This window comes from Amborella trichopoda, chromosome 4 (genome assembly GCF_054954075.1).
Source record: "Amborella trichopoda isolate Santa Cruz 75 chromosome 4, AtrichopodaSantaCruz75HAP2 v2.0, whole genome shotgun sequence".
NCBI lineage: Eukaryota > Viridiplantae > Streptophyta > Magnoliopsida > Amborellales > Amborellaceae > Amborella > Amborella trichopoda.
Window position 1 is genome coordinate 57,988,879 of NC_142339.1, and position 22,458 is coordinate 58,011,336.

The 22,458-nt window shown below is 35.6% G+C and overlaps 2 protein-coding genes across 4 annotated transcripts; one reads left to right on the forward strand and one right to left on the reverse strand.

Annotated features, from left to right (window-relative positions):
- Positions 1-266: 266 nt before the first annotated feature.
- Positions 267-5,463, forward strand: LOC18421942 (uncharacterized). 3 transcript variants are annotated; one of them, XR_016055056.1, is made up of 10 exons: positions 267-467; positions 1,029-1,195; positions 1,505-1,569; positions 1,927-1,967; positions 2,147-2,235; positions 2,368-2,481; positions 3,505-3,587; positions 3,782-3,847; positions 4,492-4,572; positions 5,052-5,463. XR_016055056.1 is itself a non-coding variant. In XM_088866043.1 (10 exons), exons 1-10 carry the CDS (start codon positions 320-322, stop codon positions 5,157-5,159), a joined length of 957 nt encoding a protein of 318 aa, XP_088722169.1. In that variant the 5' UTR covers positions 267-319; the 3' UTR covers positions 5,160-5,463. The 3 variants fall into 3 exon arrangements, 2 of the variants coding, with proteins under 2 accessions (XP_088722169.1, XP_088722170.1); XM_088866043.1 differs by having other exon boundaries at positions 3,510-3,587; XM_088866044.1 differs by lacking the exons at positions 3,505-3,587; positions 3,782-3,847.
- A 12,777-nt stretch (positions 5,464-18,240) lies between these two features.
- LOC18422295 (transcription factor TCP15) lies at positions 18,241-19,302 on the reverse strand. Its single transcript, XM_006827131.4, has one exon. It carries the CDS (start codon positions 19,300-19,302, stop codon positions 18,241-18,243), a length of 1,062 nt encoding a protein of 353 aa, XP_006827194.1.
- Positions 19,303-22,458: the final 3,156 nt, after the last annotated feature.

Consider the following 22,458-nt stretch of genomic DNA (forward strand, 5'->3'; position numbering starts at 1 on the left):
TAATATTTTTTCAGTAGTTTTTACGCTGACAATGAAGTTTGGAGTCATCGCGAATTCTGAGGCAATTACGTGCTTGAGGCCTCTGCAAATTTTGAAACCCTCGGTCTCGTTTTAGGAGGAAATCATTTGAACCCTAGATTTTGATCGAAGTGTGCCCTTTGTGAAATTTGAAATCTTAAATTTGGCCTCTGGTTTTGTCTCTATTTTTTGGCTCAATTTTCTGGGTTTTTTCCATCATTGTTTGATACGGATTTTTTTTCCACCAGTAATCAACCTTGGCTAGGGCATCATGGTGTTGCCCTAATACCAGTGATTAGCAATGACTAGGACATCCTTTTGTCGCTGGAGCTATTCAAACACGGTCGTTTTGTTCTGGGTCTCTTCTGCAATTATCTTTTTCCTGGTCTTTCACATGGCGCTTGATAATTCTCTCTCTTCTTCTCGTCTCAATCAATCAAGTGATCCAGGTATGGCTTTTTGCCATAATATTTTTTCAGTAGTTTTTACGCTGGCAATGAAGTTTGGAGTCATCGCGAATTCTGAGGTAATTACGTGCTTGAGGCCTCTGCAAATTTTGAAACCCTCGGTCTGGTTTTAGGAGGAAACCATTTGAACCCTAGATTTCGATCGAAGTGTGCCCTTTGTGAAATTTGAAATCTTAAATTTGGCCTCTGGTTTTGTCTCTATTTTTTGGCTCAATTTTCTGGGTTTTTTCCATCATTGTTTGATACGGATTTTTTTTTTCTTGAATAAGGAAAACTCACGGATGTTGTGATTTCTCTTGGCGATAGATTTACAATGGCATTGATCTCATTTTAAAAAAAAAAAGAAAAAAAAAAAAAAAAAAAAACTTGAACTGTGTTACATGATATTTTGTTGACTTGGGTACTACAGCTGAGCGTTTTTGCAGAAATTCTTTCAGTTTCCTGTACTTGACGTGGTTCTGTGATTTCTGATAATTGCATTTGTTTAAATAAAAAAATTATTGCAGTGCAATGCAACTTATATTGAATATATACATCATTCAGGCTATGCTAGTACAAGTGCTAAGCAGCGTTCGGCATTGTATGAGAAAATGGCAAGGGATCTAGATGAGCATGGTGCAAGCTTTCTTCAAGGCGGAGCTACTTCTCAGTCACTATCTATCTCTGACATTTTCTCTTTTAAGGATGATTCAGTTATTCCTATACTCAAGGTGAAGGCTTGGTTCTATGAAATTTAGTTCGTCGTCCTTATTTTGTGTTGTTTAATATTTTGTTTGCGGTTTGGACACTAGCTTATGGGCTGCATTTTATGAAAACCCATGTACGATTTCTAATTTTCTATGCTTTGGCATAAATTTTATGCTAAGCACATGTTGGACTGAAGTTTGGATTCCGATGTCTTGGCATCAATTTTATGTTGCATTTCTTTATGTATCAACAATGGTGGTTATGTTTTCACTCTGGAGCACTGTAGTAGATGTGATTCAGGGGAACAATGTTCTATTGGTGGTATGATGCAGGCTGCAGACCCTCCAGTTCGTGCTACTGTTCTATACTTGTATCCGGAATCTGCAAAGCCCATATCGTAAGTTCTTGTTTGTTTTCCAAGGAAAAGTGTGCCGTACAGATTAGTTCAAAAAGAAAGTATACCTTATATATCCTGTGTATGCTATACCATCCATACACAGCTTGGATATCCAGCTTCCGTTGTCAATGATGGACGATGGAGATTTGCCATAGTTCTGATGAAATACCTACATCCGGAACAAAGGTTGAAAGTCAGAAAAAAGTGAAAATCTGTTGAACTAATTATCTAATATAATCCCCTTTGCATTTGTATTGTTTATAGCACTATATATGAGAAGCCAATTTGCAAATGGTTTTCTTCTTTCAAGTGACCTGCAGTGGTCTGACATGCACCTTTTTTAATGGGTTGTTGCAGTGATACTGTAAAGAGTATATTTATGCAATACTTTGGCAGAGGTAATAGTCCAATTTTTAGTTATTAAGACTAGGAATCTCAAGGTTTTTTCACAATTTGATGAGGAAGATTATTGGTTCCTATCTAATATGGGAATTATCAAAATAACCAAATTTTTTTGCTTATTTATCCTTAGCTTTCTTCTTTTACATGCTTATATACCTCATTTTGTGTTGACCAGCAATTTGGTTCCAAAATGCAAGTCTATATCACTTCAGTATGTTTCATGCATCTCATCATCTAGAACCTGTGACTGCGACTCCTGATGAGGTACCCCATATTTCTTTTAGATTCTCATGTGGAGACTTCTCATTTGTAGCAAGGAATAAATATCACTAATACAAGAGTTTCTCAATTTTGATATTCTGCTCCATTGGTTGCATATTTTCCCTTTCTCAAAAGATCGAGGCTGAAGGGAATGCGATTAAAGCTGTCGCTGAGGTTATTTGTCCACTGAAAATCATCTTGGATAGGGTCGTTTTAACTTCAACTGGTGTGCTTTTGGGTTGTTGGCAGGTATACATACAATATTTCCATTTTTTTAATGGTTTTCCTTGCTTTCCACGACTAGTTGGAGTATTCTATGTTCATTTGTGTCAGTTGAAATGTGTTGTTATCTCATCTCCGTTGTAAGTTGTAACTTGTAGTGTTGGATAAAAAACTTGTTAAGAAGTTTGTTGCATTGCAATCCATTGGCACTGCTTCCACAACAGCATAGTGGTTTTGATGGTCCACTTCATGGTGTTTATTCCGTTTTTGGTTATCACTAGGAAATGCAGGACTAGGTGCACTGCCTATTTGGATGATCCTATTTGTAGTGATAAGACTGCCTTATGTTAAGTGGGTGCATGCCAGCTTAGCGCGCTACTATTCACAGTGCAACTTAAGGGTTGGAACCATTCTTATCTACTAAACATCATCAATAAAGCCCATTTGATTTTATGGGTAAAAGAAAAACTCTAATTTTCCTTTATCCCCAAAAAACTTGGATATTGTTCCACTTGATTATAGTCAGTAAAGAACTCTTTCATGATCACCCATAAAGGGAACGGAACTTAAGGCTTCGATATGCCTACCAGGACGTCCAAACGGGGCCATAGTATATATATCCCATAGGTTTCCATGAACAGTACTAGAATTGAGGTCTGATTCAATCATTTTAACTGCATACAGGCTTGATCTGAGTCCTTCAAAAATGTAACCTCCTCATAGGTATGACTGAGTTTGTGGAGAACCTTGATGAAGTCCATAGACATACTGCTCTTCTTGTCTATGGCTTGGAGTAATCTTCAAACAATTTTTTGGTTAATTATATTTTAATTCTATATTTTTATATAGTAATGATAGATATGTGGAGAGTTGGATTAGGAATGGGGCTCTTGGCATGGTGGTCAGGGTGGTAGAGCCACAATGTGATGTCAAGATTTCCAACTCTACCCCATTAATGTGTCAAAAGGAAAAAAATGTGGGGAGTTGGATTATTTTTTATGATTGTAGAAGTTTCATCAATTCCTGAAGAACTCCTTTATATTTCTGTAGTGCAGGTGACCTCTGGTACTGATCCAGTAGACATTCGGGCAAAACTAAGAAATGCCCTTCCACATGCTCCCCAAAAGCAGCTTGTAAGACACCAGTTATTATTATTTTTGCACCATCTTATTCAAACAGCAGTTTGGTCAATAGATTAGGCAATATACTTGCACTTTATGCCTACTTAAGTAAGCCTAAGTAAAGATAAATCCCAATTATGACTAATTATGGGTTGTAGTTGTACTCCCATCTTACATAAGTGTACATTTTCTCGTTTGATCTACAGTATAATCCTGTTATGCTCCATACTTCCCTTGCAAGGCTTCTTGGACCCCCTCAAATGTCCTCACAGGTGTCGTACAAACTTCTCTTCTAGTTTTAAAATTATACTCTTTTGATAAATTTGGAGGATGTAGCCATGTGTTGATTGCTTTGAAGGAGTCTTAGTTTCTTATCCATTGGCGCTTGGCAGTGCTTTGGCTGTAGCGTAAATTTTCGTACTGGCGAGTATATTACCATCATATTCTGAATGACAAAGTTTTCAGCATGAAACACAGGAATCGATAGATCATGACTTGATGGATTGATGCAAAATTGGAATTCATTATGTTTTTAGTAAATAATATTTGATTAACCTCAAACATATCTATCATATTAGGCATTAATGGCCAACAATGTCTCAATTGTATCAGTAAGAGAATTACAAATTTTTTCAAAGGTCTTTTTAAAATCCGAATTGTCATAGAACCAAGTGAACTTAGCCATGTCAGCATACAATGCTGAGTGAAATTGTAATTTCGAAACAATTACCATAGTTATTTCTTTTGTATTCTTTTCTATCTTTCAATATCACAACTTTGGATCAACTTCTTATTGATCTCTTCTTCACTTAAGATCGAATGTGGATGTGATAGTTTTTTAAGCATGTGTACTGATAAATATTATTGGTATTAGATGTACTTACTGATGATTTCAATTTCTTTTCTTCTCATTTAGGAGAAGCACATGCATAGTGATCAACTCAAACTTTTCCAGGATCTAGTTGAACGCGCGAATCAAAAACTTAAGGGATTTGAGGTAGAATCAAATTACACATAACTCCATTTTTTTCCCTTTGAATTACCTTGAAGATACCTTTACTGGATCATTACTATTTGTTGGTCAAAATCAAGATAAATGATATTGTCAGATTCAATGATGGCGAGATATTGTTGTGTTTTAACTTGATGGATGAACCTTTCACTTGTTCCGATTCATCAAAGTGAAGATATGTGTTGCATGAATTTGCACTAGTTTTTAGATTGTGGCTTTCTTCATGCATGTCTGTGAAGATTCACAAGTTCAGTGTCTCTCAGTCCCTTTCTTTACGATATTTTATTTTGTGTAAAATTTTCTCTCATACATTTGCCTGAGTCATCATATGGCGCAGTGTTCATCTCAAATAGCGAAACTTTGGCTTCTCAGAGCATTAAAGAAAAACTTTTTGCCAAAAAATGAAAAAGATTCCGATTATCTCTTGGATTTTAACGCTTGAACTCTTAATGTTGAATGATCAGGCCACAATTTCAGAGCTTTGGTTTGTTGAAGAATTTGATGTCCTAGCCCTTGCGCTGAATGGCAGAATGAAGGTGCGCAAGTTTGATCTAATTTGCTCAAATGGCTGATATAATTACTATGAAATCTTTCTGCAGCTGGTGGGGGTGCTTGTGAGTCCTGAACTCTGATATTTCGGGCTAGACTTTAAGGTCCTTGGGCCGAGCATGGGCTATGCGTAGTAGGCCCAATCATTTTCAAGACAGCGCAGGTCCCCCCCCCCCCCCCCCCCCCCCCCCCCACCACCCACGGGATAGCCCTGGCCTGGCCCAAAAATCGACATTTCTATAGTCCATACATTGTAATTTCTCAATAGGCACTGTACGCACTGTACTTTCTGTTATCCGTATACCATATATGATACTGCATATAAAACTATGTAGTACTTACTATTGTCTGCTCTTTATGGGTTATACTTACGGGCAAGCTTTATATGCTTCCCCTACAACACAGAAGTTCTATCCTCCCCTTTATCCAACCGTTCATTCTGAATGGAGGGTTAAGATTACCCCAATAACAATGTCACATCTCTACACTATTTTATTTTTAATTTTTTTTCTATAAACTATTTTGATACAAAATTTTGGACGTCTATTACTCTATTAAACTTGCACTAGCAAAAAAAATAAAAATAAAAATTTCAATAAAATAAAATAACCAAAATACCCTTGAAAATTTATTTTGGTCATTATATTTTATCTAAAATTTATTTTTAATATTTTTTATAGGTGTGCTCCAATGAGCAAATGGTATATATCAAATTTTATATTCATATAATTCGTATAAAAAAAAAACAAAAAATAAAATACTTTAAGACGTGGGATCTAAGATCAAACGGTAAGTGGCTCTCTTGATCAAAATTGGACGGTTGGATGGTAAGGAGGAGGATAAAACTTCTATGTTGTAGGGGGAACATATAAAATACTGTCTGAAAAAGTATTGTAGTCGAGGATAAAAATCCCCAATCATCTCCTACAGTTGCAAAACCTAAACGTGACCCCTCTCTCTCTCTCTTTGACGATGTTACAAACTTTTATTGCTTAAAAATGAATTATATGGAACTGAGACAATAATAAGGTCATCTGCAACAACTGTTTCTTTCTGCCAAAGAATTAAAAAAACCCCATGCTTAGCCAAACGGTCCGCAATATCATTTGCTTCCCTGGGATACATGGGTAAAAGAGATGGCAGCATAAATAAACTCTCTCTGCCCAAATACATTAAAATCTCTAGCAGGCTTCGATACTTTGTTGCACCAATTTATAATGTTTTGCAAGTTCCCTTCCGCCACAAAAACCTACCCCTTGAAATTAACCTTTGATACATCTCAGGCCTTGTAATTCCTCTTTATTTGAAGTTGCAACCCAACCCCCCGAGGCCATACGTAAGAAAGAAGAAGAATCACTTCACTTGTATCTTTTAGAATCCCTCTAAACCCCTGTTGGCCCCGGATTTTCAAAAGAAGTGCTATCAAAGTTAAGCTTCAAACAACCTTCTTGACGTCGGCACGGCACCATCTTCCCTTTGGTCTTAATTTCCATGCCACATTTTTCAGATTGATCCAAATGTCAATCTCTAAAGTACCCCTCCCTTCCCTGCTTTTGAAATCGAGAACCAGCTCCGTACTCCAAAAAGCGTAGCCTCTTTCATCTCTGTCGGACTTCGACTTGTAGCTTTAAAAGTTCTATTAATATACGCCCACATTTAGGTAACCCTGGAGGGTCCATTTGAAGCAGTAAGACCCTATAGCTCCTAGACAACGCCATATTAATACCCAACTTGCCAAAAGCCGAAGCCCTCTCAAATATCTCTGGCAAAGAAACAATGCAAAAAGAGGTGCTCACAAGTTTCCTCCTTCTCCTTACAAAGAATAAACACGTTCACCACCTTATATGCCTCTTTTTTTGGCAATTTGTCACACCCATAGGAAAGCTTGAACCGTACGATGAATATTTTCCACGGCCGGATCATCTCTCTGTGCCTATCATTGCACAACAACATGTAAGCAGACCGAATAGAGAATCTCATCATTCTCAGTCTCCCAAATCACCTCATATTCTAACTCCCTAGCAATGTACACATTGCAAAGTTCATGTAATAAAGCCACAAATTCTTCACCCACTCTCCCCATCTCTCTCATATGCTGCCTCAACAAGCTAGGCCTGGTCTTGAGCCCCACCTGTTTCATATTTGGGCTGGGATGTCTCAAGGGCCGACCCGTACTACATAGTTTTTGGGGTGAGTTGGATCTTAGCATGCCAGAAAAGATTTACGGAAAATTACAAAAACCCCCTTGATTCAACTTTCCTTACAACCTTCCCCTAACTAAGTTTTTTCCAAAAATCCCTTTTCCACTACATGAAGGCGCTCAATCATCAAAGACGGTCCGACACATATTACTGTCTGATTGGAACCTATATCACATTAACTGCCGGACTGAGGCTTCATAGCGTCGCACAGGCAAAACTGTCGGACTACAGCAACGATATGCCGGACCGCATTTATAAGTGTTGAATCGAGGAATCATAACTGCCGGACCACAACAACTATCTGCCAGATTGCATTTACAAGTGTCGAAGCGACGACATTCAATGACCAAGGGGAGGGCATTTTGATCCAAAAAACTATAGCTTTTTGACTTGGGGGTATTTGCTATAAGAATTTGTTTTGGGTTAAAAGTTGCAATAAAAGAGTTGGTTTTAGGGGGGGTGGTTGGGGTTTTCAAGAAAGTTGAGCCAAATGGGGGTTTTTGTAATTTTCCCAAAGATTTATGCTTGGCTTGGATCGGGTCCCCCACCCCCTCCCTCCCTCCCTCCCTCCCTCCCTCATGTCTCATTGGTCCATTTATTGCACGGCCTAGGCCTCAGCCTCAGCAAAACCTCATGTTTATCTTTCTCATTTAAGGGCCCCTTTTTTGCACTCACCAAACCCCTCCCTCCCTCCCTCCCCCCTCCTCAAAAAAAAACACACAAACCATGTTTTTTGATAAATTCAGAAACCCCAATGTAAATAGTTAGAAACTTAACAACTGTAAATACTTAAAAATTGAATTTGAAGCTCTCAAAATGCTGCAAATCTAATAGATTTAGTGGCCATTCAGTAGAGCAAAATCAAGTCTTGAGATAGCAGTCTCCAAGTCCAATTATTTTTTTAAGAATAGAATTCAAGGGGATGGAACCCCTGATTGTTTGGATCCCCCAAACATGTTTTTATATAGATTTAGGTGAAGGCTTTACAGGGTTTTGGTGAGGTTGGGATGCTAAAATATCTTATATGACAATCTTACTAGTTATTGGTGGGTGCAGATGGGGCAGAATGTGTGGTTATAAATCTGCTTCAATGAAGGTAAATGTACTTGTAAAAATAGAGTAGTAGGGTCATACGAGTAACCATGGTTGTGCTTGAGTTAGCAATTAACATTAGCAACACCATATTTTAAATTTGATTCTTACTGTTGAATTATCAAAAACAAATAATCTTAAAGTCGATTCTTACTGCTGAATTACCAAAAAAAAAAAAAAAGGAAAAGGAAGGTTATCCCTACAATGACATTTCATCAAGGAAAAAGTTTGTATAAGGTTGCAACCTTAAATGTAGAATTAAGGTGTACTCAGAAATACATTGGAAAAGGTTGTCTTGATGTCGGAAGACTATGATTGATATCTCGAAATCAAGATGTATGGAAATGCAAAAAAAGAAAAGGTTTCTTGCAACAAATTACTTGGACCATCCATTTTCAAGATTTTCAAGTGTTTATAGATCTACTTATTTCGAACCATTTTTTGAGTTTAGAACTTTATCATACAGGTAAAAATAGATTATCAAGCTATCCTAAAAATTGTTGACACCAAAATCACATCTTTGATAAAATTTGGTACTCCGACGTAATTTGATTGTTTAAAGATGCAACATTATGCAAACCACACCCTTCATCAAATAGGTTGACAGTGATGGACCCATGAGGGTCCCACCAAATGTGTCATTCATTCAATTACATGGTTTCCTCTTCATCATCGCAACTCATCCCAAAAATTGGATGGTGATGGTCCTTATAACTCATTTATTGGATGGTGATGATCCTTGTTTTGGATCATCCAATGTTTTTACAATATATATTTAAAAATAGAAATGCATATGATGAGACAACCTTTGTTTTGATACCTCCATGTATTATCCCATTTCCAATATGGATTACAGAAAAGTATTTGGTCAATCAGTCTACAAACATGTTCCCCTAGTTTTTGAAAGATTTAAGACCCAAAATACATAAGGATTGTCTACAGAGATATCATTTATCTTTTGTATATGGAAACCACAACCATTCTTGTCCATTAAATTTTAAAATGTGTGGTTGTAAGAGTGTTATTGAATAGATACAAAATTCCAAAAAAAAATTTCTCATACTTCATGACTCATCCCAAACCATCAAATTTGATATCTAATGAGTAGGAATGATTGTGACTCCCATGTACAAGAAATAAATGATCTTTTTATAGACCATCCGAATACATAAACTATTATAAAGTACTTACATAATCGATAAATTTGGAGAGAATAAAAATGAAATCTAGAAAAAAAATACAAAAAGTTCTTTTTCTTTGTTAGTTTCTTGGTTGTGGTGTTTGAGATGATCCACCTGCAAAATTTTGGTCCAAAATTGATTTGCAAGGTGAATTTTGGGAGAGTGGACTCATAGCGTGTATAGATATATAAACCCTACCTTTTAAATAAAACCCTACCTTTTAAATTAGGAAAAATAGTTTATAAGGTTGAGGCCTTAAACAGTATAATTAAGGTACACCTCAAAAAATATTTAGAAGAGGTTGTTTTGATGTCACAAAACCCTCAAATCAATCATATCGACCATGAGATGTATAGATGCAAAAAAAAAAAAAAAAAAGGGATTTCAAGTCTAGAAAATACTGCATCTGAGAATGCATTATCTAGGCCATCAACTTTCAATGTTTTCAAGTGTTTATAAATCCATTTGATCTATACTATTTTTGAAGATTTAAATTTTATGATTAGAGATTAAAATAAATTTTCAGACCATCACATAGATTTTTTCCATTGAGAAATCATCTTTCAACATTACTTGGAGGTACACTTTACTTTGATTGTTCACTGCCTCAGCCTTATACAAACCACACCTTTAAATAAACCCCATTATGTAAATTGTAAGATCAACTAAATTCACATCAAATAAGTAAAAACAAGTTTGTAATGTGGGGGCGAGTCCTGGAGTGCTTAATTGAAATTGGGTTAAAAAAAAATAAAGGAGAGAGAGAAAAAAAGAAAAAATAAATTCAAATCGGTTTGGCACTGAACGTTGGGTTGAGAAAAAAATGAATTGGGTTCATGGGCCAAACCAGCTGCAACTGCCGAACCAACGTGAGGGTATTTGTGTCACTTGGAAGGTATTCAAAGAAAACAATGTAAAAAGATTTTAGTGGGAGATCCTATTCAAAATCAACATATTAATATGTCAGTTATATTTAAAAAATAATAAATTAATTCAATATTAAAGCCCTGCTGATTCTCTCTTAAATTCCCAATTCAAAATACAAACACAATAGTATTTTTATTTTTTTGGTAGCTAGTTAGAGTGCTCTCTCTCTCTTCTTCTCTCTGCCTTTTTTTTTCTATTTTTAAACTTATACATAAAGTGACTATTTATTTTTTATACAAAGAAGCCACAATTATCATTGACCGCTAAATTTGAAATGGGGTGTTTGACAATGTCATTGTTTTGCCATAAAATCCAAAATAAAATTTCTAAAATGCTGTGACACACTTTTATATGTGCTATCCCTTTTTTTTTTTACTACTACCGGATTTATCTTTCTCACTATTTGCATCTCATTTGTGTAGAAAGCCTCTCCAAATAAAGGCTTTCTATAATAGTGAGAAAAAAAAAAATTTTCTTTATGTATTCTGTAAGTGTGGTGGGAAAGTCCTTGTTCATCTGGATGGGTAATCATTCCATATAGTGGCAATTCCTAGTTAGAACTGGGGACTTGATTATAGAATATAAATATATAAAAACTAGAGAAATTATAAAAAAAATATTCTTGTATTTTTTTTAGAAATACAAAAAGTACTATAAACTTTTTAAAATTTACATCCATACTTAATTTTTTTTTTTTAAATAATCCATACCTTATAACTTTTTGTCTACTCAGAGTAACCTTCATGGTCCTAAATGGGTCGTGATGTTAGAGGGACTTCTACCGGTGCTTCCTTTGGTCCGTGATGCACCATCATGGTCCCAATATATCAAATTATGCATTACAAGATGCACTATTTTTAAGACTTCTAATCTTCTTTTTTTTTTTTAAATACATATGCATGCATCTTGAAGTTGAAATGATATATTGGATGGCCATCAAGGGTTGGAACAACCTTTTACGGTAGGTTTTTAAGGAGCCTCTTACTTGACACCTTATATAAACTTTTTTCATACATCATTTCATCACCAAAGAGGACATGAGATTGATAGCAATCTAGTCGTTAAATTTTGTAATTCATGAATAAAAGAAAAATGCAAGGTTCCGCATGGATTGACTAGGATGGCAACTTGGATTTGAGTCTGGAATAAAAAAATAGACTCTATCTATCCATCATACAGTTATGATTGTTTAATAGAGTATGAATTTTAATCATTTTTTTTCCAAATCATATTAACCTGAAATTTTGTGGGTATGTACATCTTAATGAGGTACACCTACATAAAATATACAAAAAATAATCCAAATAATAAAATAAACAAATTAACCCTATAAATATTTAAGAGGCATTTTTACCATTTTATTTTTTGAGAATTATTTTCTAATAATTTATTTAGGTTTAGATGTATACACTTTCCAATTTTTAAATGAAGTTATTTTGTAGAAAACTCATTAAAATTTAAACACAATCAGACAACCATTACTGTATAAATAGACTTTGGATGGTATGATCCTCATGAGTGTTTGTAAGTATTATAATGAATCTAGACCACCTATTTGGTGAATTCCAATATCTAGATGTTGACCAATTCCAAATCATTTTTTTTTTTAATTGTTAATCTAATTATAATAAAGCCATCTAACAAAAATCGAAAATAGAAAAATCATTCTAAAGCCTAGAGCATCTAACCAAAATGAACAACCTACATTAATTGGGCAAAAAAAAACATTTTGTATGCTGTGATTTCAAATGTTGTTTTTTTTTTTGTTGTGATTATTTGTTGGAATGAAAAGAATGTATATTTAAAAACAGGGGTCAAACAAATAGCCATAACATGATTTTTTTATCATCGTTTCATTATATTCCTATACAAAAAAACTGGTGTTTCTAGACTTAGCTAGATTCACTCGGAATCAGACAAGTTACTCTGCTCCGGCCTAGGGGCTGATTCCTCTCGCAGTCATTTGGCATAAACTTTTCTCTATGAGAGTTAGAAAAAGTGGAGAGTTAGGAAAAAATAGTACCCCCTTCTAGACTTATGTAAGAAAACGGTGCAGTTGGCATACAGATGCATCCGTAGCTATAGAGGTAAGGTGCACCTTCAAATTATATCATTGTATATAATTTTGATGTAAAATGTTCTTAGGATTATCTCAAAATCTATTTTTATGTCTAATTATAAAATTTTAAATTTAAAAAATGGTTAAAATCAAGTAGACTTATAAACATATGAAAATCTTGAAAATGGACAGTATAGATAATATCTTAAAAAATACACTATTTCTAAGACTTAAAATCTTTTCATTTTTCATGGTCCTACATCTCGATATCGGGATGATCAATCAAAGGGTTTTTCAACATTAAAACTACCTTTTTTGAATTTTTGAGGTGCATCCGTAGTTCTACATTATAAGGTTGCATCCTTATATAAACTTTTTTCTATAAGAAAAATAGTATCCCCTCTTCTAAAATTTATATATATATATATATATAGGAAAAAGCTAACAATAGCTGGCCAGCTATAATGAATAATACTATAGATGGAATGCGAGCCATCAGATCTTCATTATACGGTTCAAAATGCATATTACTGTTTTAATTTTAATTATTTTTCTATAAATCGAATCATAATGAAATTTTGTACATGTGTACTAAAAAATAGGGTGCACAAATAAAAAATATTTCTCAAAATATAAAATGAACGAAATACCCTTGAAAAATGACGGGGGTATTTTGTTTATTTTAAATTATTGAAAATAATTATTTTATATATTTATATGGCGTGAAATAGTGTTAGGTATATAAACCCAAAATTTCATCAGATTTATATAAAAAAACTTAAAATTTAAATACTGATATGCACTTTGAACCACATGATGAAAATCTGACGGCTTCTATTCCACCTATGTAATATTCATTATAGCTGCCTAGCTGTTGTAAGGTTATATATGTACTATTCAACCCAATGCTCTATATATTTATAGAAAAAAAAAAAGAAAAGAGAGAGAGAGGGGGTTGGTGAGAGAGAGCAAGGCAGAAAGGAAGTGTCCACTCCCTCTTTGTGGGGATTGAGGGGGACAAACCGATTTAAAGAGGAGAAGGAATGGATTCTTTTAGATGGTCTCCTTTTGTTTGGGGGGCAAACTATCCAACTTGAGAGATGAAGCTCTCAATTAATTTTTTATGTGACCTTATTTTTCGAATCATTCTTTCTTTTTTAGATCCAAAAGAGAATTGGGAGCTTTCTTTTTTTTAGTGGAAGCGTGGGATCGGAACCCACAATTTAGGGAACTCCAAAAACACTCCATGTTCGTTTATTTATTTCTTATAGCTATCGGCAGGCAAGATTTCTTTTTGAAAGACCATTATGATGTGATTTGGCAACGGGTCGGGCCATTCTTCGCCCTAGACATCCTTAAGTTCTATAGGGCTGGGCCAGGCCAAAACAAGAAAGATAAATAAATAAAAAGGGACCGGGCCAGGCCTAAGATAGCCATCGCTATCACGCCCTAGCATAGGCACTCTCCTCAAGCGGGGGTGGCCTGGCCATGGCCATGGCCAGGCCCTCGTGTCAATTTTTTGGGACAAGCATTTAGAATTTTAGAGCCGGGACACCCTTGCGTCAAACCGGGATATAACCTGATTATATATAGGTATGGTTTACATAAAATCACAATCTTAAACAATCAAATTAAAGCATACCTCCAAACTTTGTTATAAAATACAATTTTGGTACTGAAAATTCTTCTAATGGCTCGAGAATGCATTTTCATCGCCAATTATAAATTTTAAACTTCAAAAATGGTTCAAATCCAACAGATCTATAAACACATGATATTAAAAATGAACAGTCTAAATAATACATTGAAATATGTAATGTTTTTGGGACTTAAATCGATCTTCTCCTCCATATATATATATTTTGATGTTTAGATGATCAGTTAGATATCTTTTCAACATTAGAACAACCTCTTTTCAAGGATTTTACAAGTGCACCTTAAAGTATAAAGAATGAGAAGCATCTTACTTAGAGGGCGCGTTTAGACACACCAAGGAAGTGTAGTTTTGTCTATAAAAGTTAAAATCGAGAAGTAAGGCAAAACATTCTTTTTTTCTTGGGGGAAACTTTAATCATGTTTTGCGCCATTTTTCAAGTCAAAAGGTCCAGAACCAGAAGTCCAGCCAACCAAACATGTTCCAAATGTGTTTTATGACTAGTGCATTGAAAAAGAAAAAATTAAGTTAATCATGATTAATGGTCTGTTCAATGATCTAACCCTCATATGGAATGTTTACAAATGACAATAATAGAAACTATATCATAGGTACCTGAACCATACCCAAATTTTATAATAAAATACAGATACTCTACCTACCCTTCCCATATGTATTAATTGCAAGATATACTTTCTATATTAACTCGATACATAACATACACTTTCCTTTCACAGTTGCACCTTTAAACAATCAAATTAAGGCGTACCACCAAATTTGATCATAAATATAACTTTAGTGTCAAACATTATTAAGATGGCTTGAGAATCTATTTTCTTCTCTAATTATAAAATCTTAAACTCCAAAAATGGTTCAAATCCAATAGATCTATGAACGATGCAAAATCTTGAAAATTGATGCTATAGATGATGTGTTGTAAGATACACTATTTTTAGGACTTGGAATCTTTTTTTCTTTTCATATTCATACATCTTGATGTCAAGATGATCAATTAGAGGGTTTTCTAACATCAAAACGGGCATTTTATGATATATTTTTTGGGTGCACTTTAATTCTACATTTTAGGCTTGCAACCTTATATAAACTTTTTCCTTCGAAAAATAATTCTACATTTTAGGGTTGCAACCTTATATGAACTTTTTTTCTTAGAAAAATAGAATGCTCATCTTCATCAATATTCAAGATGTGGGTGTACATTAGGTGGTCAAGCCAAGCACCAACAAAATGGTTGAGCCCCAAATATTGACTCTGAACATCGACAATACATCCGAGGAGTTTTTGAATTGTTTACAAAGATGACCTGAAAATTCAAAATTTCAGATAAAAAATCTCCCTAGACCATCTAACTATAATGTTTTTTGTTGAAATTTTGTCCCCACAAAAATCATATATATGGGCAACATGGCTGTGAGTTCTCTTCGAAGCCTCACCCTCTAAAGCTTTTCACCTATGACTTAGAAGAAAATGTTGAGACCACTTTTACCTAATGCTTATAGGCAAAATGGCAAACGTAACTGGGTATATTCTTATTTCTTGAAGGAAAAAAAACCAAAAAAAAAGGAAATGTTTAGTATCTCTTCAAAGGCAAAAAGTTTATATAAGGTTGCAACCTGAAATTGTAGAAAAAAAAAAAATTGTTTTGATGGGAAAAAGACCCTTTAATTGATTATCGCGACCTTGAGATGTGTGGATGTGAAGAAAATAAGATTTTAACATAGCAAAAAAAGTTCATTTTGTAATACATTATCTAGACCGTCGATTACCAAATTTTTCATGTATTTATAGATCTACTTGATCTATACGATTTTTTTAGTTTTAAATTTCATAATTAGATGTAAAGTAGTTTTTTAGGTCAATATTAAAAATTCTAACGCCAAAACCGCATCCGTCGATGACCTTTTAAACGTGCACCTTAACTGGATTGTTTAAGGTTGACACCTTGTATAAACCACACCCTTCTCATCACTATTGTGATGAAGTGAATCCAAACTCATACTCAACCAATGTACTCAGACATTATTTCATAATTCTTTTAATGAATTGTTCGAGTCTGAGACGAGTTTGGCTGTGTCGAACTTTCGGACTTGGGGTAGAGACCCTGGTGAGTCCTTGCTATAAACTAAAGAAAAAGTTTATATAGAACCGAGGCTCTAAACAATCAAATTAGGGCCCACCTCAAAATTTTCACTAGAAAAGGTTGTCTTGATTATCAAATATCCTCAAATTGATTATCTCGACATCAAGATGCATGGACATGAAAAATAAATAAATTTCAAGTTTTGGAAATTGATTATCTCGACATCAAGATGCATGGACATGAAAAATAAATAAATTTCAAGTTTTGGAAATAGTGCATCTTGCATCGTTTTTTTTTACCGTCAATTTTCAAGATCTTCAAGTTTTTATAGATATGCTCGATTTACACTATTTTGAAGCTATAAATTTTATAATTGAGGATGAAAATATATTTTAAGGCTATCACAAAGATTTCCATTATTGAAACTAAATTTCTCGATATTATTTGACTGTGCGCTTTATTTTGATTGTGTAGAGCCTCGGCTCTATACAAACCGCACCCAAAGGTGTTATAGATATAGGCAATGTACATCACGGGTCACCAACCGTCCATTCCCTGTGTTGGACGATAGTGAATAACATGTATCTCTACAATTGTTCCATCCTTAATCATCCTTCATTGAGAATAGGTCAGACAGTGGATGCTCCTATATTACTTGGATTTGGAGATTTTTGGCTTTTTTAATCTGTATGGAGGTTGAGCTTTGCTGTAGCTGAACTTGGGTTTGGCCCAAGGGCTTTTCTTTTGCTAAGCAAGAAGGAAAGAAAAAAAAAAAAAAAAGAAGAAAATTTATAGATATATCGCGGGTAGCATTGTATATGATACACCACAGAGCATCCACCATCCGCGACGCGACAGAAAGGGAAGATTAATTGAAGCAACTGGGGGACATTTATCCAGGAATGGCCAATCTCCACCATCATCATCTAAAATGGACAATGATAAGCCCTTTGGACTGATACATCATAAACCAGTGTTGTATGTAAACATTAAGCTACCTTAAAAAGAAAAGAAAAGAGAGAATATGGGTACAATTACCCTCAACCGTCAGATGTCAACTGCAATAGCTCGGAAGGTATCACAAAATTTAAGAAATTTTGTCTTTGAACCATGATCATGGTTAATGAAGCACACTCTACCCCACCCCGTCCTACGATTTCAAATTAATTGATACGAATGATTGTTGTAACCTCTTTTGTACTTACGAAAATAATGAATAAGTATATTAAACCTTTAAATGCGTGACTTTACTAATAAATGAAAAACGTTAAAGAGTAGTAGTAGAATATGCATGTTAACATTAAAACAGTAAAAACAATAAAAATAAGCTGGAAAATGGAAGATAGGGCGATGTAAAGAACACCGTGAATGCAATATAAATTTGAAAACTTTGAATCCTCGTCGTTGTATTATAGATTTTTAATTGAAACCTAGATCAAGATGAAGAGCAACCAATATCAAAATTATAGGGAATTTGAAGAAACATAGTAAGTAAAAACAATAGTAAAAGGGGAGGAGTATGGGAAACAGAATCTAGCCCAAGCAAAAAATGAGGCTATATTTTCTCAAACTCAATCATGGTCACCTGCACAAATCACACGTGTAAGAATAGTAATCCACATTCAAATCACCACCCACAATCGCGATGGACGGCCCAGATCTCCTGGCTCGGTCTCGTCTCCAAATCCAGACCGTTCCTTCAAATCAACAAAAGCAAAAGGGTAAAAACGTATGCGGGTCCCGCACCCACCAGTCAGCGTACCAATGCCCTTTGAGCATTGCACGAGTGTAACCCTTGAGAGTCCCACTCATGATTAGCTGTCAAACAATTCACTCACACTTGTGATCATCTTGGACACGCGTGTGAATGGTCCGTACGAGTCGGTAGCCGCCTACTCGGACCGGTCTTGACCAGTGGGCTCGTGTCCGCGGCTCTGTGGCGGAGGGTCGGGGTCTGGACCGTGGTGCCTAGCGGGTGCATAGGAATTGAGGGCTTGGAGCACCTCGCCGGAGCCGATAGGTAGAGCCACAGGTCCGGGAAAGTTCATGAAATGCAGCCCTCCTCCTGCTCGATACAGCGTACCAGGGCCGGACGGATAGGTCCATGTGGGCTCAGTCTGCATGAGCCCACTATGACCCACCTGGCTTGATGCCTGGCTCGCAAGCATCCAGAATGTCGCGGGAAGCTGTCCTGAGCCAGCACTGACAGTGGGAGCCTGTAACGCATAACCTCCTATCGAGGATTGCTCGGATAAGTCGGCCCGCCTCTTCTTCGAGTCCGTTTCATCGATATCGGAGTCATGGAACGCCGGCTTCGAGAATAACTGCTGTGCACTCAACCCCAAATGCGAAGAGTTAGTCGCAGTCTGCTGCGACAAATTTGGAATGCTGCTTCCGAGCATGAGTCTGCGGCTCGGGTCATGATCCCATGGCTCGGGCCGAGCAATCAGCTGTTGTGTTATGGAGGGGTGGAAATACGAGGATTTCAGCACTGGCGCCGCCAAGGAAGCGGCGGAGCTCCGTAGAGATATATTGAGACTGGAGAAGTTTGCAGGAATCGTTCCAGTCCCCGTTGCTGCGATCACCGCAGGCTCCGCCTGCTGCAGCAACCACTCAATTGTCTCGCCGTCCGATTTGTGCCCTAGTTCTCGAGTAAGCTGAAAGACCCTCGCTGCGCATGTAGCCGGCATGCGGATCCGGCGTCCTCTCCCTTCGACCTTGGTGTGTCTATCCTTGTTTGATGCCCGTTTTGCCGGCGGTTTCTTCACAGTTTCCTGCGATTCCGACTGGCTCGCAGCAACCGAGGTCGAGACCTCACCCGAGAAGTAGCCCGAATTTTGCCCGGACCTGCCGGAAAAGAACCCAGAAACTTGACCTGTATCATCTTCTTTTCTTTCGAGGAGTTGTAAGGGGAAGTTGGGGCGCCTGTTATTTCCATCTTCAGAGGTTTCCATAGTCGGAAAAGCTCAACTCCGGTTAACCTCGCCGGACTCCGGCCACATCTCCGGCCAGGAAATGGGGTGAGAGAGAGAACAGAAACTCGGCAAAAGCTTTAAGCAACAAAAACAATGAGTGGGAATTATATGCGGCCTTCAAAAGCAATAAATATATAGAAATTTTCTCTCTCCTTCTACACTTCAACAAATTTTCTCTCCTTTTTCTATTTCGACTTCTTCTTTGTATGTGAAAAAAGTAAAATGTCGGAATAGTGCCTGAACCACCTCCAAAACTAGATCAGGTGGTCCATCAATCTAGAAATTGGGGCAGTGCATGTACGGTCACTTTTCCCCTGGATAACAAATTTTCCCAGCATCTCGTCATAAATAGAGGGCCCGTTAGTGGAATGCAATCAAATGGAGGGGGTAAGTAAGAGATTTATTTGAGAAAAACAGTAACGATTTTAAATAAGAGATTTATTTGAGAAAAACACTAACGATTTTAAAAAAGGCCGAATCAAGTCGAGGGTCCGATAAGATCAGGACCCAGGCGATTTTGGTTTGAGGACATCCAAAATCGTCTCGGTTCTCCAGCTTTCAGCTTTTAATTTTAAAAAAATATATATATGAATTATTTACTTTTAATACAAAGTCGCAATCATGATTGAAGTTGGATGCTATTGGGCGGGTTAGGGAGTCCAATTCACCTCGTTCAAAGTCTAAATGAAATTTTTTTGACTTTTACAATACCCCATGTTATTAGATTTTTCTAGAGTGAGTGCGATGTCTTTATACCAAAAATAAATGATGCTATAGTATACGATCCTTTTTGTTTACCTTTATTTTTTTGCAAAATAGATTCGATCAAAATCGGGAATCAAGTATACGAGGGGGTGGATCGGAAAGAATCCCCGGAGCTCTTTCCACATTTTTTTGGAATCCTAAGTTTATTGAGAACTGAAGTGAATTTTCCTGAAAATTTTGATATTACTTTTATAATTAAATTTCCTTTTTTTCCTTTTTCTGTGGAGTGGCTCAGACTCCACGTGCGGTGCTCTTTTATCATTCAATCCGTAAAGACAGTGGTGGCCAGAGGTGACCCCTTTTTCACCAAGTCAAAAATATTAAACGAAAAAAGAGAGAATATAAATAAGGAAAATTTGAGAAAAAAAGAAAATTAAATGGGCCATCCTCTCTTGTATAATCATTGCCTTTTTAGTTAACTATGGTTAGTTTTGAACCACACCATGTGGTTTGTCCAACTAAGACCTAACCCCTTGGCCGACACTTACCGTTGCCTCTCAGTTGTCCTTTGTACATCGAAATAAATTCAAGAATCAATGGCAAGAGATAAGGTCGGATATGCCCCTACAAATTTCCTCATTTCTCAGTATACATATTTATGGGATAATTATTTTTTTTTTGGGGGTGAGGTTTGTATAAGGTTGGTGCCTTAAACAATCGAAATAAGGGGCACTGCAAATGATACCGTTGTTTTAGTTTCTGAAATTCTTGTGTGGTCTGCAAATCTATTTTCATCTATAGTTACGAAATAGTTAAAAAATAGTGTAGTTGGCAAAATTTAGAATGCTTGAAAATATGGATGGTCCATATAATACATTACAAGATGCACTATTTTAAAGATTTGAGATTCTCTTTTTTATATCCATCAATGTCGAGATCAAGATGATCAATTATATGATTTTTGGGCATCATAACAACATTTCTTTCCCCGTGAGCGGCATATTTCTATAATATAAAGTTGACATCTGATATAAACCTTCTCTCCATTTTTTCCAATCATTATTTATTTATTTATGAATATTGAATTTGCGTTACATTATCTTGAGTAATAATCCAAAGTATATGGATTTCTCCTTAGTTTTGTGGAAATTTTGCAAGAAATGTAGCAAGAAATATATACAACTTTTGTGCAACCATGTTTAAATCAATTTAGTATCTATTAAAATGAAAAAACTTCAAAAACCAGGGTAAATAACTAAAAGAATATAGAGTATCAATGGCTAAGTAATTTTTTACCACCAAATTGCTTCAATTCTGTATACAAAAGGGTTACACTCAATTTTTGTGCAATCTTTACTTGTAATCCATTATTGTATTTAGGGAAATGAAATACTCCTAAGGATCACAATAAATAGCTAAAATAATATAGAATATTTATAGCTAAGCAGTATTTTAACACCAGTTTTATGCAATTATTCATGCAAAGGATTGCACAATCGCTTGCCAGGCCTATGAGTTTATTTTTTTTCTTGTTGTTTTCAATCAATAAAAAAGGTGGGATTAGAACACTTGACATCATGTAATTTCACTACCACGATCACCGCCAATTTTTGTGAAATTTAGCAATTATTTCCACCTTGAAATTTGCACAACCATCTATGTTTACACCCACATATTCTATATTGAGTGTTTTTTTTTTTTTTGCTTTAATTGCAAATTTCAAATCAAATGCAACAAAAAATTTCTCTATTTCTCCTAGAAGTAGAGAATTTTGTAACAAGGTATCTGGAGTGGTTATTTTCAAGATTTTCAAATGTTTATAAATGTACTCATATATGTATAGTTTTTAGATTTTTAAAGTTCATAATTTGAGTTGAACATGAATTTTCAAACAATCAAAGGTTTATGAGACCAGAACTGCATGTTCCAACCAACAAAATTTAGAGATATGTACAGTATATGATGGGCACCTTATAAAAACCTCACCTTTTAATTTAAAGGACGCATAAGATAGAGCTTTGACAGGCCATAATACCACAGCCCATACCTGGCCCCTTAAGCTAACGGGCCTTAAATTCAAGCCCTATAATGCCCGAACCTGGCCTTTAAGGCCTGCGCGGGCCCATATGCATACTATGGTTTTGAGTATATAAATATTCAAAATCAGATTATTTACCTATTTATCTAGAGTTTATATATACTCAGCCAACACTCACTTTAATTGATATTTTAAAGCATACATCATGGGATTTTTCAATCTATGTTTTCCTATCTATTTCATCCATGGAAAAATGTTATGTTTTGCTTAAAACCATACCAATCATGAGATTTTTATTTTAATGAATTTTTTAAAGTAACTTTTTCCGAAAGTAAATTGATATATATTTCCATCAATTCTAAAGTAACTCTAAAGTATGATATACTTTAGAG